This window comes from Ictalurus furcatus, chromosome 22 (assembly GCF_023375685.1).
Source record: "Ictalurus furcatus strain D&B chromosome 22, Billie_1.0, whole genome shotgun sequence".
In the NCBI taxonomy this organism is placed as follows: Eukaryota; Metazoa; Chordata; class Actinopteri; order Siluriformes; family Ictaluridae; genus Ictalurus; species Ictalurus furcatus.
This window is the reverse complement of record NC_071276.1, coordinates 14,960,281-14,979,702: the sequence shown is the minus strand read 5'-3', so window position 1 is coordinate 14,979,702 and position 19,422 is coordinate 14,960,281. Positions and strand designations below refer to the sequence as shown.

At 37.9% G+C, this 19,422-nt stretch overlaps 1 protein-coding gene across 5 annotated transcripts; it reads left to right on the top strand.

Annotated features, from left to right (window-relative positions):
• The first annotated feature begins 1,787 nt into the window (after window positions 1-1,787).
• dnajb5 (DnaJ heat shock protein family (Hsp40) member B5) lies at window positions 1,788-15,634 on the top strand. 5 transcript variants are annotated; one of them, XM_053610393.1, is made up of 4 exons: window positions 1,788-2,594; window positions 4,309-4,557; window positions 7,029-7,666; window positions 13,372-15,634. In XM_053610393.1, exons 2-4 carry the CDS (start codon window positions 4,347-4,349, stop codon window positions 13,603-13,605), a joined length of 1,083 nt encoding a protein of 360 aa, XP_053466368.1. In that variant the 5' UTR covers window positions 1,788-2,594; window positions 4,309-4,346; the 3' UTR covers window positions 13,606-15,634. The 5 variants fall into 5 exon arrangements, with proteins under 5 accessions (XP_053466368.1, XP_053466366.1, XP_053466370.1 ...); XM_053610391.1 differs by having other exon boundaries at window positions 4,306-4,557; XM_053610395.1 differs by lacking the exon at window positions 1,788-2,594 and adding an exon at window positions 2,613-2,737.
• Window positions 15,635-19,422: the final 3,788 nt, after the last annotated feature.

The window sequence follows — 19,422 nt, the reverse complement described above, 5'->3', positions numbered from 1 at the left end:
AATAAGTATAATAGCACTTACACCACTGCATAATGTGGGCTCAATAATACCTAATTTTAGTCCAAGCTCTCAGCCAGATAATGGGCTCTAAGGGCCACGACATTACAGAGAAAATACAAGAGGGTGCCTTTGATGGATTATATAACATCTAATTGCAAAGGAACTTGACTGTAGGTAGGAAAATGAGGACTATGCAGTCAAAACTAGTCACGTAGTCTTATTATATACAGTATGCACTGCCAGTCAGGTAGATGAGTCATTAAAAGTAGGATTCACAGGATTTCAGTAGGTGGTACCCCATCAGAACACTATTACTGCATATACTGCGCATAACTACTTTGACACACCACTCTCTCCCACTCCCTGCCTTTTTCTTTCATTCTAGGCTGAGTCACAACGGCCGTATGGTGCGAAAGGATAAATGCTACTTTAATCACAGCTGCAATGACAGCAGCACACTCACGCTGACGATGGTCATTATCCTTAGAAGCATTAAGGAACAATTTGTGTTTTGTTTTTTTTTAAAGTGTTTTTTCAGTGTTTGGGGTTTTGATAAGTTACCTAGTGTGGCAGACTAACTGAGCAAATGTACATTCATGCAAGGGTGTGAAGTCATTTCTACTCTGTTTTTCATTGTTGCTAGTAGTTTTTGGTCGTAATCTAATTTGGGTGATGGGTTGAATGTAAGAAAGGATAAGAAGTCATCCTTTGCTCACGTCACTAATGGGTGCTTCACCTCTGTAACATCTGGCCTTAAAAAGTCTGCCAAAAGCAGTGATACTTCCATATTCTTATTCTGGGATAGCAAACAGATTTGCTGAATCTTATTATGAAGACAGTTATGGAGAAATTCACACACAGGGGCAAAACACAAATAGATAAGTGCATTTTTTTAGAACTGAATCTGTACTCTTAACACAATCAGACAGGCAACTGGACAAAACCAGAAAATCAAAAACCCACAGGTGATCTATGAACTATGAGGAATGTATGAAATTGCCAGTGACTTAAGAAACATAGAATTACTAGGTGACTGTGTTAATCATAACAACAGATCCTCTATTCAGTAATAAACCCTGCATGGAAGAAATAATAATCTTTGGTGGACATTTGAGAAGCCTGTAAAAACAATACAGGGGTAATTCACAAGTCCAGGCTCTCTCATTACTAATGCTAGCTTAGAGTTGTTGAACAGCTGCTATGACAATATCATACAGTACACCGGATTGGGAATACCCTTTGTGTGTACTCCTGCTGCCTGTTGTGATACTGATGCAGGATCCTCACACACTTCTACTAGTGTCTTTCATTTTCTGCATTCGGTCTAATATATGCTGCCAGTTCAGACATTTACACTAAACCACATTGCATACAAGATTAAATGAATCTCTATCTGAAATTCAAACCTAACGTTAAAAGTAACAAAGCAGAATTATTGTTATTCCAGAGAAAAGCTTAATATTCCAGAAAGACCAGAGCAATGGTTCTCAAAGTGGTTCTCAGGGACAGAGGGACTGTGGTCACAAAACCACAACCCACACAAGCATACACTGATACTAGTAAATATTTATTGTTGAGTTTTTTATAGATATGACCCTTTTGGGCCAGTCACTTGAATCAAAACCTCAATAACCTCAATAAGTAACTCTCAAGTAGTATTATGGATTAGAATAGATTATTAATGAAAAAAGACAGACAACTGATGTGTAAAAAATTATTCAGATTTTGAAACTAATGTGTAATGAGACTAGCAAGATGATTTCGCCACAACTCTGATACAACTTATAATAATTCATCATTACTTCACTGTGTGACATTTGTGAATGAACGGTAGGCTTACCCCAGATTCTGAGCAAAGTTGGTCACATAGACCAGTTGGTCAGAGGCCACTAAACTGAATCGTATCGTGATGTATCGTATCGTAGCAGATTCAGTGATCTCGCCAAATTTTGAAATCGTATCGTCTCTTGTGGAAGCCTGAGGTTTACCCTCCTAATGTGTTCTGTCAGTGGAAAGTTCAGGAATAGATAACTTTGTGGCTGTAATGAATACGCAAAATATTATTGCAGTAACGAGCCTATTTTCGTTGGATATGTAATTTATTGTACAGCTAAAAGGGTCCCAGTGTGCAAAAAGTTTGAGACTTGAGATCTTTGTGATGCTTTTTTATTTGCTCTCTAGTCCATGTCTCTCTCTCTCTCTGCAGAGATCTCCATGACGTACAAGCTATAACCCGACCAAATTTGTCTCATTTCCTTCTCTCCACAGGAGTTCCTTGCACCACTGACTAGCTAGAACACCCTTTCAGTTTTTCCACTCAAGTTTTGGTCTTCCTCCCTAGAAATCGAGGGCTAGTCAATGATGTGCACCATAATACAGCCTTCACTTCGTGTATATTATAGTAATTTCAGATGATGCATGAGAAAGACGAGAGGCTTCTCTTCTAATCAAACCCAACAGGAAGTGTGATGCTGTGCTGTGGAGGCGGCTCACACACAGGGAATCACTGTAGCGCCGGTGGGCGTGGCTAAACCAATGGAGTTACATTTCAGACAAGCGGCAGCCGCCAGTCAGCAGAGAGATACTCGGACACGGTAAGGTTAGCGGTTGATTTCTTCAGGTTTTAACACTATTAACATTAGAAATCATTGCTTTGGGTTCAATGTGTGTTTGAAACAGATCTTTCAGAAATGTAGGGCTAAGCTTCGTGACTGCAGCAGCGTCAGGGATGTCGAGGGTAAGACTGAAGCTCGCATAGGCGACTTCTTATTTATTTATTTATTTATCATTAAAATCACCTGAATAGAACAGAAATGATGTTTGAGTTTATGGTCATGTGGTCACCCTCTTAAACATGGTGTGCGTCCAGGCAGAATGAATGGACATAGTGTGTGTGTCTGTGTGTGTGTATAGAACATTTGTTGTTCCCCTCGGAATTTGCGGTTATTAATGTTAAATAGATGTGGTGGTGCTCACTGGAATATAGCTTATGAAGACCACTGTATATACTCCAATAATGATTCATATCACTGGATAAATTCAGGGCCCCAGTAGTAGGCTATTTCCAGAGGTGCCTATAGTCAATCATTAAAATCAAACGTGTGATTTTATTTATTAATTAATTTATTTTTTAAAATAATTCCTTTAATTCGTTTATTTATTATAGCTATTTGATATTTGATTTGCCTGCTGTCTCTTGTGCTGCCTTTTTAAACTACAAGGACGAGGACACTCGAGCATTTTTTTCCCAATTATTGAGGAATACCGGGAGACCACGAGACTCTTATGCCATGGTGACGTCAGCAGCTTTGATCCGTCACCGACCGATTTCCCTCTTCATCACCGTCGGTGTCGCTATATGACACCCACATGACATCATAGCGTAGATGAGGAGGATACAGTCAGAACTGGAAGAAAACCGACTACATCCTGCAGAGTTTTGACACGATTTGCTTAAGATTCCTGTCCTGCTTCATGTCACTCATTTTATTTTTTTTGTCATATTCACCATTTAAAATGCAATTCAGTGCTAGTTTTAGATTAGCTTTAGGCATGCAAAGATCCCACAAAACTGATTGCTGCTTATCTGATGCTGACATCTTGGTGCTTGATACTGATTTTATACTGACATCTTTACAGTAGACGAGCTGACTTTCTGCATGCTTTTGTTGACGAGCTGTGCAAAACATAAGAGGGGTGATGACAGCAGGCTTTAGGACAGTTTGTGCCCGGAGTTTTTTGTGTTAGATGTGTGTCAGTCAGCACCTCACACATGCAGCTTAAATTATGTCAGTGGATCAGTGAATATGTCAAATCCAATCTGCCACCAGTCCAGTATTTCATGCTAGGATCAGGCTTGGTATTGGATCGATGAGTTCCTAATTAGTCTTAACTCAGACACATTTTGACACCATGGATTAACATTTAATAAGGTTATGTTCCGATTTTAGGTAACCTGTCCTAACAAGTTCTCGAATTTGACCTTTACCTGTGACTTTAAAGCTGCACTGATCAGAATAAAAATACAAAATGACTATAATTGTTGTTCAAGGTACATGTAATCATTTAAGTGACTAATTTCATAATCTACATTCATTGCTCTGTTTAACCCAAACCATGTCCAAGTTGTGATCTTCTAAAATAATTTTTAAAAAATGCTTTCTTATTTATTTCTTATTTAATTGTGGTGGTGGGAATCCTGTGATGCATAATGCTTAATATATTGCTTTTTTTTTGACAGTCATTTATATTCAGTATGGCATTAGTTTGGTTTAAGGCTAACCTATCCTTCTCATCGCTTCCCAGCAGGAAAGGCTGGTTCCCGGAGGACATTATCACTCTAAGCCATGGGAAAGGATTACTACAAGATCCTGGGCATTCAGTCTGGTGCCAGTGAGGATGAGATCAAAAAGGCCTACAGGAGGATGGCCCTTAAGTTCCACCCAGATAAAAACAAGGATCCTAATGCAGAAGAAAAATTCAAAGAAATAGCAGAGGCATATGAAGTCCTGAGTGACCCAAAGAAGAAGGCTATTTATGACCAGTATGGAGAGGATGGTAAGTGGCACAAGATTTGTCCAAGAGTTTATGTGGTTTTGAACAATGACATTTAGCATCCTGTTGTTGTTGTTTGTTTGTTTTTAAGTCTAAGCAGCATTAATAATATTATATATCCTTTAAAATTGTTATACATATTATTTTAAGCATTTTTGTAGCATCTATTTATTTGTAAGAATTTTCAGCCTGAACGTTTGCTAATGTGACTTGGGCATCAAACAAAATCAGTGTCCTTTTAGGCCTGCATATAAAGGCAAGAGATCTATGGTATATGCATATATGTGTACGTCCTGTGGCCTACAATGCTGTATCTTTCCCTGTTTGTATACATACTATTCCTCCTGCCAGAATGACTCATTCTATTTTTAAGTACTTTAAAATAAAATACTCTTACATGAAGCGGTTAGAAATTTGCAGACTGTACCATTTTTGTTTGAGTATAGTCTTCAATGTTTCAGGCACTAAGTATTTAGTATGAAGCTGCAGATTACATAGTTCTCTGGGAACCATGCACTAGATTTGAGACTCTTCAACTCTGCAACTGATGAGACATTAAATGGGACACTTTGCTAAATGCAACCAGCCTTAAGCAGCACCCTAAAATAAAATTTAATTGGATTTATTTCTAAACAGATATGGATGTTTCAATGTTTTGTTGGTCTCTTCTTTTAAGAAAAATAATAATAATTTGTCCTGAGGAGTCTATTCCAAGGTAATATCAAGAGAATGTGTACAGTATATTCACTACCTGAATTAAATATTTATAGTGGCCTTTGTGGGGTATTAATATCGTGAACCTTACAGAAGCAATATTACTAATACTAACATGTCATACCATTTTTAAAGGTGCAAGGACTAATAACACTGTTCAGGCCAGAGAGAGCTTCCATGCTAACATGATGTTGTTATTTTCCATTTCCGCTGATTTGAGTTACATTTTGACATGTAAATGCACAACGACAATGTGTAAACAACTTTATGCTCACTAAAGGACAAGAATAGAAGTAAGGTAGGCTATTTATGACAGATAATGTCTGTGTACTGTACCCATCTGTCCAAATGTGTGTTGTCTTTTCTCAGTATCCAAAATAGAAAGAGAGTGACACACTCTTGGCAGGCTCCTTGCTGGAGAAGTATGAGCAGTTGCAACCAAATAAAATCTAGTTGAGGAGTTTACTGACATTTGCTAATTGGTGCGCTAAAATAGCTTGTCTACAAAATTATCCTCTAAACTACAACTATAAGATGTGCATACGCCCAGCTTTACAGAACACAGGTATGTCATATAGCCAGAAATATATTTGTGCTAAGAAAAAAAGCCAAGTGAGGAGTATATTTTTTGTCTTGTCAAATGGCTAGACCCATAAGCACATACATTTCATGTTTTAAGAAATCCAACAACATGGGGTGTATTATTAATACTCAAATTTAATGTGGAAAGACATTAACATTCCTGCACTCAGCTTGGTTTATGCAGAAGTAAGAGAGAAGCCATCAGAAGCTGCTGCAGTTTGAATTTTTCTTAAGGGCTGACAAATTATATTGAGAACAAAACCATTTGTCTTTTACTCATTATGGCTGATGTGAGTTCTCAGAACCAGTATAGGTGTTTTGCAGGACACAAAGGTTTGCTGTATTACTGAATAATATTGGACCAAAGGTTGAACCCTGTAGTACCCTGTTAATGAAATGTTACTGGCTCATTGCCTATGCATTCCCTTTAAGGTATGACAAATAATGTATATATTATAATATATACAGATAAATAATGTACATAAGTTATAGATTAGTGACAAATTAAAGAAAAGAAAACAAAAACAAATCCAAAAACTGTCTCACTGAGGTGTCAGTCTATGACAAGCCACCAGAACATCTTCAATGCTTCAACCTACATTCTACAAGTCTCTGGAATGGTATTGGAGGGATGAACACTATTCTTCCAAAAGATTTTCCCTGAGTTGGTGTTTTGCTGATAATTGTGGAGAACACTGTCGAAGATCAATTAGAAATCAAAGTCAATTAGAAATGTCTCAATTGAAGTCTGGTGACCGTAAAGGTCATCGCATATGATTTACATCAATTTTATACTAATCAAACCATCATGCCCTGCGAATGGGGACAGAGTCATCCTGGTAGAGATTACTCCCATCAGGATAGAAATATTTCTTCATAAGGGTCAGTCAGAATAACTTTGTATTGATTTGCCTAACAGAGCCTACATTAAAGAGTGCTTAGGAGACATCTGAGGTACTAGTTTGGGGGAAGACGAACATTAATTTTATTTTTTTTTTTATCTCCCTGGGGTGTTAGAATTACTCTTAAGAACCCAAAGAAGGTAAGCAAAGAGTTCATAAGTAGAATAGGAATGAGAAATTGTATTGGGGTAAACAAATCTAAAACCACATTTATATTTCTAGAAACTTAGTCGCTTTTATTTACAAACATGTAAACATATTATTATATCTTCTCAGGACTCAAAAGTGGAGGAACTGGCTCATCTAGTGGACCAGGCACTACGTATCACTACACCTTCCACGGAGATCCACATGCCACATTTGCATCTTTCTTTGGCGGCTCTAACCCCTTTGATATTTTCTTTGGCTCTGGACGTCATTGGAACACCAGCAATGGTGCTGGAGACCATGATATGGACATTGACATGGATGGAGAAGATGACCCATTCAGTTCCTTCAGCCACTTTGGCTTCAATGGTCTCAATGGGTTCCATCGTGGGGTAGGTCGAAGACCTCGTAATGAATCTTTGCACAGCAGCAGCAACACCAGGAGGAAGGTGCAGGATCCTCCTGTGGTACACGAGCTGCGGGTATCTCTGGAGGAAATCTTCCATGGATGTACTAAACGCATGCGCATTACTCGTCGCCGCCTCAACCCAGATGGAAGAACAACGCGGACAGAAGACAAGATCCTTAATATTGTCATCAAGAGAGGCTGGAAAGAAGGGACCAAGATCACCTTCCCTAAGGAGGGCGATGAGACACCTGAGAACATTCCTGCTGATATTGTGTTTGTGCTCAAAGACAAGGGGCACCCACACTTCAAGAGGGATGGCTCTAACATCATATACAGTGCCAAAGTCAGTCTTAAGGAGGTGTGTGCTTTTTTTTTTCTTACAAATGTATCAAAGGTGACTTTGATGCAGTTCCTTTGAGGTCTTACATATATTCAACAGAACGTGAATTTGTTTTACAGTAATGAAAATAATGTGTTTTTAAGACATTTGCTGAGCCACATTTCAAATCATATTAGTACAGGCCAAACAGATATGTGTAATTGTGCATCATCAGTGTAGGAGTGAAAACCAGTTAAGGAGAACATTAGGGGGCCTAAACAGAACCTTGTTGGACATCGTATCACACTTTTTCTGGCTCTGAGGAATCTCCAGCTGTAATGGTCTGCCAAGTAAGAACTGAATCATGCAAGACTGTCTATTAAAATATGAGTTGATAGTGTCAAATGCTGTATGCAAGTAGATCATTGAACAGTGTAGCCACTACTGATTCTGTTGGTTCCAGAAACATAAAAATCATCATGCTGGTTATTCCTGCTTTAAAAAAAAAAAAGAACATAGCCTTGGGACTTTCTCCCAAATTGTACACAAAAAGGTGTGTTGGAGAGGAAAGATTGAAGAGGTCAGAAGGGTGGTTTCATAAGCAAAGGCTTAACAACAACTAGTTCAAGAAACTTAGACAGGTGGCCAAGCTCAGGGACAAATTTAGTAAAGTTTTTAGTAAATGCTCCATAACCACTGATAGTACTAACTTCTCCTGCTAGCAAGTTATAAAATTGATGTTAGTACTCAGGTAGTTGGTCTAGAGTAGAGTATTAAGTATAGTGCTTGTTCTACCGAACAGTATAGTTAAGTTAAGTATAGTCATTAAAATGTTATTGGATTATGAGACATCTTGTCTGATTATCAGTAGAAGACTTAGTAACACATACTATAACTGTCTGCTAGCAGCCTGGTGCTGTGTATTAACCCATATGCTCTCTATTTTTCTATTGAAATAGTCTAAAAATCATTGCTACCAAAGTACCTTCTGCTATTCTGATCCAGCACCCTGGATGTTTTTGCTTTAGTTTAGTTTAGACCAGATTTGTGTGAAAACTTGACAAATCTGCAATATTTCCCCAGATATTTGACCATTCATATATTATTTGACCGTTAATAATGAGCCAACTGTTTTCATTGCTAACAATCCTATTTAAGGTGGTAAGGATCTGCAAACAAGATGGCTTGAGCAAGTTAGTGAAGACCAAAAAAGGTGTTGAGCAGCACTCTGTCACCCAAAACAGACTGGGTTCTTTCCCATAATATATTATGTATCTGGGAAATTCATGTGTAAAACCATACACTGATTCATTTAGTACTACTAGCTTTACCGTTCTAATATAATGTCCATTCAATCCATTGTATATCATCAAACGTATTTTCAGTATATAGAATTTGGGTATATGGGCTGAAGATGCAGAGAAGGTTCTGCATGTTGATGAATGTATTCAGTCCATACAAATGTTTGCCATACTCTCTGAGTGTGAGATTAATTTTCCATTTGGCTGAATCAAATATGGATTACGAGACCCACGCTGTGAAATGTATCCATCCACCAAATGCATCAGCTTATATTTGTTCCAACCTTTTACAGTTAAAGGAGGTTGAGTGTATTCATAACATAGCTCATTTGATGGGATTTACAGTGTAGTGTGAAAAGAAATATGCACCTAAACTTTGCTTTCCAGGTGTCTAACAGCATGCAGAACATCATAATTACTCAGTTTGTTTTAATTATACCTTAAAATGTCTTGCAAAGCGTGTATTCAGAACGCATTTCCATCATTCCTTTAGTCTCCTGTGTATTTAGATACAATGAGATTGTTTGTTTAGAGACAAGAGGTTGTTTGATCAGTCAGCTTCTGTGAATTGTTGAGGCCCAGACATGGATTAGACAGATTTACTATGGTCTTATTACAGGCAACTGTCCTCATTTTTCTCCTCGTATAGGATGAAATAGAAGGCTTAGCTCACATCATGCCAGTTGTGTCTAGTTTAACTGCTGACCTTGTTAACCTCACTAAATTTATGTCGAGTGAGGAGACTAAGGACATAGTTGCTAGGCATAGTTTTAACCAAACAGAACAGTGGCTGTGAAATAATATTATCAGAGGGTTTTAAAAACATTCACCATTTAGTGAAGCTCGCCCCTACAAACACATCAGGAGGTTTTTCCTCAATAGTTTGATTTCACGAGCGAGCACAGATAATCTATTCCTGTCCTGTGCTGTGGTGCTTCAGATAAAACTTGATGTATGAGGGCTTGAAAACTCCATGCTTTAGACTGGTGCTAAATGGAGTCAGCTTTTCTGCCTGGTCAGGACCCTTACTTGGTTTATCCTTTCCCACTAAAGTGTGAGCCCAGAAGAATGTCATGTTGCAGTGTCATGCGCCACAGCATACTGTCCTCGCTCTGAAAAGGTCTAGCCAGCAAACCAAGCGGATATAATTGTCATGCAAATGTGTAACAGTCGTGCATTGTGTATTTTTGGTAGCTGGTTTAATTGCAGGTTTGGCTACTTTGAAAGAAAATAAGTCGGTGTAAGACATTTGTAGAGAGCAAATGTATCGGGTAGATGCAAATGGGGTTTTTGGATAGTTAAATATTCTTAGCTTGATGAAGAGGTTCTGCTTGGCTCCTTCGTTGAAAGGAACCTTTGATATTCCCTGTAATGTGACTCAGGGAAGCTATTCTTTTTTTAGTGCAATGTAGACATACCTTTAGTCTGTTTAAGTCTTAGCTAAAGCTTTTCACCAACTCTTAAATAATAATCAAATATTGGTGAAAAAGAACAAGAAAATGAGTAATATGTTCTTACTAAAAATAGGTCGTCTAACTCATCACTAACACTTTCAGCCTCTCACTTAATTATTTCAAAATAGCTTTAATGGAGTGCTTGAGTCACCACAGAGTGTTTCAGAGCATCACCGTAATCACTTGTAATGCTAAAAGAAGTGGGTGTTTTTCCTCACCTGGCTGTCTGAAAGCTTAATCATTTCAGCAGTCAAGGAAGGGAAATACAATTACGTCTCTGCTTCACTCATGAAAGCAGGTTTCTCGTGCCAGTGAGTTCAAGCTAATTTCAAGGAAATGTCTCCAGGGCCTGTAAGCCTATAAGAACATAGCCTACTTTTCTCAAACTAGACCAGACTGCATATAGTTTAGTCTCTTGTCTTGAACATTTCAAATGTCCATTACTTAGCCTGGTTGCCATAAAACGTCTTCACTTTGTGGATCCTCTAATGTAGGACAACGTTTAATATCTTTCCGGAGGATGGCATTATATATGCCACTGCTCCTCATCCTACTAATTAGAAGCCCACATTGAAACTTGATGAGAAGTTGACATAGCTCTAATATCACAGAGGCAATAATTTGGTCTGCCATCTGTCTCATGGTGTCTCATAGGCGTGCCAACTTGCCCATAAATCTTTGTCAGCCCGTTTATGTTAATCACGTTTGCAGATAAAGATAAAGAGACGAGTCTACCCCTCAGAGTCCCAGCTAATTATTCAGCATATCATTCAGTAGCTACTGTGAATGATTCAGTAAATACATTGAAACTAATAAGAAGGGTTTGGAGTTAGGAAAGTAACCCCATCGACAGATTGTGTGGTTTTAGGGGTTAAAATCTTTCCAGAAATTCCGCCTACATTTAAGGAGCGTATTGAGTGTACTCTAGAGCTCTGTTTTGAGTAAACTTCAGAGCCTCCTTGGTAACTTGGCACGAATGACCATGTATCACCAAGATAAGTTTAGGCTGAACGTGATCCTTACTGAACACACATAAAGACTCCTAACGTATTAAAAATGGCTTCATCTTAATTAAACAGCATTTATTTTGATTCATTTTAGGGAGCCATCCCATAGTTGCTGTTTGGCCCTTTATGTCAAAGCGTAACTCCTCGGACATTGTTCCACATTAGGCCAGTCATGAAAATGCAAGGCATGCTGGCAAGGCCAAATGTTTGTGTGAGCTTCAGCCATGGCCTGTTTCACATGAATTCCCCTTTGCTGCTGCCCTGAAGGAAAGAGCTGATGTCATTGCTAACAAATCTCCTCATCTCTTGGGGCAGCTGCTCTGTAGTTCTTTCAGGTTGTGTTGCTCCTCTATAATCTGAGATGAGTAATATTTAAAGAATGTCCATTCCTGAAAATGTAGGTTTCCAAATGTACCCTTCAGAACCTGCATTAGAAAGGTAATGGAGAGGTTTGAGGTTTGATCAGATGTGCTGGGTCTTGGATTTAAACTGTAGCTGAAAATCTAAGAACAAGCCATTTTGTATATGCCTACAAAAGTTTATTTTGTATATGCCTATCAACGATTAGTAGAAATGGCTGGTGCCCAACTCTAGAAGATTCTTTGTAGTCATGGAACGATTTGACCTCTCTGACAAACTTGCCAAGTATTTACAACCTCAACTGATTCTTCAGTTGCTCCATTAGGGCTGCAAAATGAGAACAGCAGCTAAAATTAACTTTGCACCACTGACCCCCCCCCTCTACTGGAGCATCCAGTACACTCACTCAGATACCAGACTCTCAATAATTCACATTTGTGCAAACGTCTAATGTTTCAAAGATTAATACAATACATTCTTTACAAATGAGTCATCATAAAGCATAGTCTCTGATTTCTGGGATTTCAGACACTCAGAACATATTTTTTATGACCCTGCTTTCACAGACTTGGGGACAAATTCTGAGGACATAAATGGTTGAGGGCAGACGAGGACATAGAAGGGATAATCTACAAAGCAAACGAAGCTGTTCATAAATCAGTTCCAGACATCAATTGAACATGTGTTCATTACCAGTGACAGCTGGTCGTGATATTATAAGGGAGCCTAAAATCTATCAGTAGCTTGAGAATGAAACTATTAGGGGGGTAAGCAATGCATTATATCACAAGGTCTCAGTGATGGCACTATGTGGGACAAACTACAGTATTACATACACTTAAAGGCATACATGAATGATATCTTATTTAGTGTTTCATCTCCATAATGCCCTACTGGGGTCATGCTATTATTCCTCAAAATACCAAAAACAGTAAACCTAAAAGTTGTAACCATTTAATTCAAACCAAAAAACACAAAATTTACGGTTCTCTTGTCTATCGTCCTTTTGTGGCATTTGTACTTTGATTAGGCTATTACTTTTAGGTTCTCCTCCAAAGGCATTTTGGGGGAAATAAAAGTAAGTAATCCACCTCATCCTCAATCAATACTGATAACATGTTTTGAATATGTCAGCAAAGCAGGCTGGAAAAATATCAGTTCAAATGGAGATCAAATCTGGGGGCCTTTTCACTCGTGTAATCATGTGACATGACTGGCTGCATGAGTCTACAGTCTGGGATAGAAAGAAATCAGCCCCAGCCTCGATTCTTCATGCCATTCTGTGTGTTTTTCTTACAGTATGATTATTGGTGGTGCCAAAGCAAAGTGCCCCATTCTGAAAACTCTACTATAGCAGAAAACTTTCTGACTGTTACAAAATACTGACAAATGTTAAAAATGTTAAAAAGTTTAATTCAGTTCCGTATTATTTGTATAGCACTTTTAACAATGGACACTGTCCCAAAGCAGCTTTACAGAAATATATCAATTCAGGATTTTAAATGTATGAATTTGTACCTAATGACGACTGAGGGTGGTATTATTATTATTTGGATAATTTTTTTGCTAATGTTATAACATATTTTGTCTAACACAATTCCCTCTTCATTTTCCATTGCCAGGCCCTGTGTGGTTGCACGGTCAACATTCCTACCCTTGACAACAAGGTTATTACGCTGCCCTGCAACGACATCATTAAACCAGGAATCATAAAAAGACTGCGGGGCGAGGGTTTGCCTTTACCTAAGAGTCCATCCCAGCGCGGGGACATGATAGTGGAATTCCAGGTGCGCTTTCCGGACAGGATACCTCCTCAGTCCAAAGAAATCATCAAACAGCACTTACCCCAGTCTTAAAGCCATTTTATTGGATTTATCATCATTTCTATTTTAAGATAAACATTACCTTTCACAAACATTAAATACGATCCAGAGGAATGGAAAATGTGCAAAAAAAAAAAAGGACCGGAAGTCAACTTCATATTTTGTTACCCTTTTTATCATATTTTGCCCTTTTGAGAGCAGGTGGAAAAAATAACTTTCTTGGAGAAAAAAAAGAAGATTTTGTAAGCAGTTTGTTACCTTGAAGACTATGACCTTTTATCCATGACCTTTTTCATATTCTACTCTATTTTTTTCACTCATTACTTTGAGGCAAAAAGGAAAGAATAAATTCCTACTATATTTAAAGAAAGCTTAATGTGGATGTTGGATGCTATGCTTGTTTTGCAGACAGTACTGCTTATTTGTTTTACCTCTCACTTCTTGTCCCTTCTTTAGTCTAGTTTAAATCAAAATTTTTGGATAAAGCGGAATTTAAGATAACCCTTTAGGTCCTTTAGAGTGATGGGCTGATCTTAGCACCAGCAAGTTCGATAGAAACCATTTGATACATTTTTACTCTCAGAACCAACCCAGCAGTCTAAAGGTGCTTTCTTCTCTGTGACCAGATTATTAGGTGCTGTCACTCATTGCAAGTCTTTAATGGTGTGATCCCAGAATCTTGAGTGCCTTAATACTGCTCCAATTATCTAGATTTCAAAGTCAGGTGATGTAATGAAAAGACCAGTGTTTTCACCTCAACCAAGTCCTATTATGGTACTGTATACTCTACTGAATAAGAAATTATTATTATTATTATGTCATTGCAAGATTAGCCTGATCGGGCAGTGCTTTAGAGCCCTGTTTTTATTTGCTCATGTGTTGATTTCATGTACTATGATTGGGAAATTTCGACCTTGATATTCTGTTGATTGTGTTACACTATTTACAGATTATTTCAGGATTCTCTTATACGCATTTTGAAAGGCTTTATTACTATAACTCATACCACACTTTTCTTTAAAATATATCCCTGACAGACTTTACTAGACAATCATAAGTCTTTCGTGGTAGGATAAAGAAAGATTTGAAAGTGAACATTAAGCAGTGTACAAAGTGAACACGTAGTGGAAATGAACTTGTTAAGGATTCATTGTAGCTGTATATAAAAGCTTCCCTGAAACTCACAAGAGCACTTTCAGAAAACTGTGAAGTCAGAAGATGATGTTTAAGGTTAAGGTAGGCTGTAAACATGTATCACACACTGTATGTATACTGTTCAGTGCACACAACTGTGGTTAAAAAGACAAAGTATTCGTTGCAATTAAGTATATGCACATGATAACGTGGATGGAGATATTTTGAAGTTTTAGTATGACTGTTGACGCGTTACTGTTTTAGATGTGCACACTTTATAGCTACAGTTTTCTCTTGGTACAACAAAGATTTCTATACATTTGTATCCCTCGAAAGGAATTTATGATGTATTGCCTTTTTGCAATATAGCCAACATTTCAGTGAGAGGTTTGTTTGTTTTTTCCTATGGACAATCATGTGTGAACCCACATCTCTCTCTTACAGAATGTCAATTTATTCTCAAACAACATGAAACATTCGAAACGTGCCAAGAAATTTGGGCCTGCCAAAGAACGCACAGTCACCACACAATGCTCCTGGCACGAGTTTTATGTCTGACACTAGGATTCTTGCTTGATATGTTTTATTTTAGGTCATTTTTACACCTATGCTATTTATGTGTTCTTTAATATAATGATGTTGCATTGAACATTTGGCCGCTGTCTTTATTCTATATTACAGTAAATCCAGCTTGCTAACTGGGATGGTAAAAGGGCTTAGCAAGTGATACTCAGTACAAATAGTGTGTATTGTACTGTGATTTTAAACAGTGTTGAGGCCTTTTGGACTGATGCTTTGGCGGGGCTGAAGCTTGTTCTGAATGTGTTGGGTTTTATTTTTTTCTTTAGTAGTAAGGCTAAATTATGTACCTTTTTGTTGTTAAGGGATATTGTTTTAAAAGGCAAGAAATAAAACACAAACCATGACTTTATGGCCTTTTTTCCTTTTTACATATTTTTATCACCATTTTATAGTACAGTAAGTACCTAGTATTTAATAGGTAAGTAATTGCAAGTCTGATACATGATTATCAGTAGATTTTAAATGCATAGAGATTTCTGCAGAAACTACATGGGAGTCAAATGAAAAGCTTAAGTATGGCAACAGTACATTAAATTTGGGGCTGCAAAAGTCAAAATGTACTAATGGCCCATTGTTCTCAATAGCCCCTTCCACTGTTCCCTTAAACCTGAGATACTTTTGTGACATCTATTTGTAATAACCAATGCAAAATGTTTTCATTTGACTCATCCTCATAATTACATCAAAATATAAATAGGTAATAACAATTGAAACAATGTATACTCATTCATTTTCACCTGAAGGGTAAATCAAAAATTATATTCAGAGATAGAAATATGGAGCGCCTTATATTTTTAATATTAGTTTTTCACATGTACTTACATTTCCAACACAGAATATATTCACTGTTTTCATTATTTAAATATGAGAAAATCCCATCCCAAGAAAAACATATTTACCAATTAAAGTAATTATTTTACCGTAGCGCTTGTGCTTCAACCCTCCTAACCTCCAGGGATAGTGGGAATCACCTGGATACCTTCTTGCTGAAACTTTCCAACAAAATCACAAAGTAATTTAGGACACAGTGTTTGCAATAACTCTCAGACAGCCAACATTCTCTTTCTTCTTCTCGCTTCATATGCATTCACGCCCGGCATATTTATACCCAAACTCCACAGCCTAAACAGCTCATGAATTACAAACGCCTACATCCTGAGGCCCAGAGCGCAATCTGACTCGCTTTCTAAGCAAATTAACTAATAAGACATGGCTCAATGGAAATTGATGATTCAGGAACTGAGATCTTACAACTCCAAGGTTAATGGCCTCCTGATAGTCCAATTACTCGTCATCCCCCCCCCCCGTTTCTCGTTGGAGAAGCTCAGGGATGTTACATCTTCAGAAACCCCTGCATGCCTGTTGAAATTAGATTGAGAAAACACTCACCACATGAGCTACATCTGAAAATATTGAGCTTTTATAGAGAAGATGGAGGAGAAGAAGAAGATAATAGAATAATATGCAGAAATCTCACAGTAGGTGGAACCCATAGCATCCTCCGTCAAATCCAGTTAGATCTCAGTCACAGTGTGAGAAGAATGTGACAAATTCACATAAATGCTTTGTTTCCCTCCATTAGACATATTGGGAGAGCTGAGAAATTAGCAGTGTCATTGCATTAATTAGCTCCTCTATATCTGACACTGTCATAAAAATGTACTGTACACCTTTAAAATCTGCAACAGACTACAATGAAAGATTAAAAGTTCAGTTGTTAAGAGCAAAACAGCTATATTGTATTAAATTCCTTAAAGAAATTCTTTCTAACCTCATTTTCAGGGTCGTATGAAAACAAATAGATCTTGAACACTTTCTGATGTGGTTTTAAAATAGAATATATGGAACAATTCCAATAACTTTGACCAATACTGTAGTGGCAGAAATCCTTGGATTTTGAGACCCCCAGCACTTTTCTTGATATAGTCCAATTATTCAAGGTTGTTCATGCTATGACTGTCAGGACTCGAGAAAATTCATACCCCGCAGTGAACGAGCAGTGCTTGAATCCATTGGTGAACAGGCAGCTTATTTAAAATTGGATGACAGTTTGCAGTATCGCATCGTTATGCAGCCGAGGGCACAGTATTGCCAGGGCTTCAATGCAAAACGAGATTTGGGACTGCAATTTCACTGAATTATTTGACATGTCTGTTATAGAAGTGTTCACATGTCAACTTGTAATTAAATCATATTAATTCTAGCTATTGCAATCTGAATGCTGAACAATCTGCAAGCTGAACATTAGTGCACATGTCCTGCTCTTCATGTCAGTACTAGCTAGTAGCCAGATTAAAAAAAAAGTTCATAAATCAATATGTTGTGAACATATTAAAAAACAAAAAGACATGTAGGGTGATATAGAAACCTCAATGATGCAAGGTTTGCAAGTGGATATAAAGTGTATCGCAAGGTTTTCTTAGGTTACATTCAACCAAAATGTGGACCCTGGAGGTCCATGAAGATATGGTTTGGCAAGGTTGATGTGGAAGACCTCAAGCAGCCTGCACAGAGCCTCAACCTTGGGGATAAATTGGAATGCTGAGGTTATTAAAACATTAAAAGGGGGACTAAATCTATAATGGGATGTTCAAAAAGTATATATGATGGGTGTGATGGTCATGTACTTTTGGCCATACAAAGTATACATACTTTTGGCCATACAATGTATTTCAAGTGCACCTGTGATCGTTTCTTTCCCAACTTTTGATCGAGAATCGTTTAAACAGAAGAAGGAACGAATACCCTGATTTAAAATCTATTTAAATCAATTATTTATAAACTCATTTGAATTATTTAAATGGAATATAGTCAGTTACTCATATTAGAGCATATAATGTCAAATGCATAGGAAGTGTGCAGTGGCATGTACACCTCCTAAACACACCTCAAAATCCACAATGGATTACATCAACATGTGTAAGCTAAGGCTTTGGCATGGCCCTCACAGTCCCCTGACCTACACATCATTGAAACTCTGTAGATAGACCTCAAAAGAGCAGTGCGTTCAAGATGGCCCAAGAATCTCACAGGAGTAGAAGTCTTTCACACGGCAGAATGGGCGAAAATCCCCCAAACAAGAACTGAAAAGCAAAAGGTGTTTACATGCTGTGATACAGTAGTAACACCCCCTTTACCAAGTAAGTATTGACCATGCAGAGTGCCTAAACTTCTACTTCAGGCCCTTCTTCTTTTTTTGAAACTTCATCCATCCATCCATCTTCTACCGCTTACTCCTTTTCAGGGTCACGGGGAACCTGGAGCCTATCCCAGGAAGCATTGGGCACAAGGCGGGGTACACATTAACTTTATGCGTTTTGGAAATTCTGTCATATTTTATTTGCTGAGCTATTCACAGTAATAGAAATTTTGACCAGGGGTGCCCAAACTTTTGCATGCACCTGTATGTAGATACGAGTGTGAAGAATAGGAGTCCTGGGAGTTTAAGGGGTTAAATACTAATACCAGTAAACAATGCTTGTTAATTAATAACCACTCTTGGTAAAAGCTGTTCCTGGTCATACAGCAGGATATTTATAGATGCAGTGCGTAATAAATACGATCTTTTACCTGACATGTAAACTTAAACAGTGCTCTCGAATGTTCCAGCAGAGATTTTCCCCTCGTGTGGGATGGATGACTAAGGCAATGAGTTGCCTGACCACATAAGGTAAGTGGGCCTCTGTAAGCTGCTGTGTCACACCTCTCTTGTTGTAGTGATGAGAACGACACTGTATCTCTGTGTTTGGATGAAGAGAACAAGAGCTGTGGGATTGTACATTTGCCTCTGTTGTGATGTGCAGCATTATGTTCTAAATATGGCTGTGTGATCAAGAATCAAGAGACTGTTAAAATGGATCTTTTGTGCCTTTCAAGCAAAACAAACAGACCTTTTTGAATTCATGACTAGTGACTTAGACTACAGTTCATTTTAGTGACCTGACAGGTTGCCAGTGCTTATGAAACAGTGACCTGTTGACTTCAGAAATATTGGCACCCTTCATGAGTAAGGTACATTGTATTAAATAAACAATCCAAATTTTCAATTTAAAAGACTAAAGAAATGACTTACACTTCCTTTTTATATGAAGTTGATTTCTTTTTAAGGGGTTGTGCACGGTGGCTTAGTGGTTA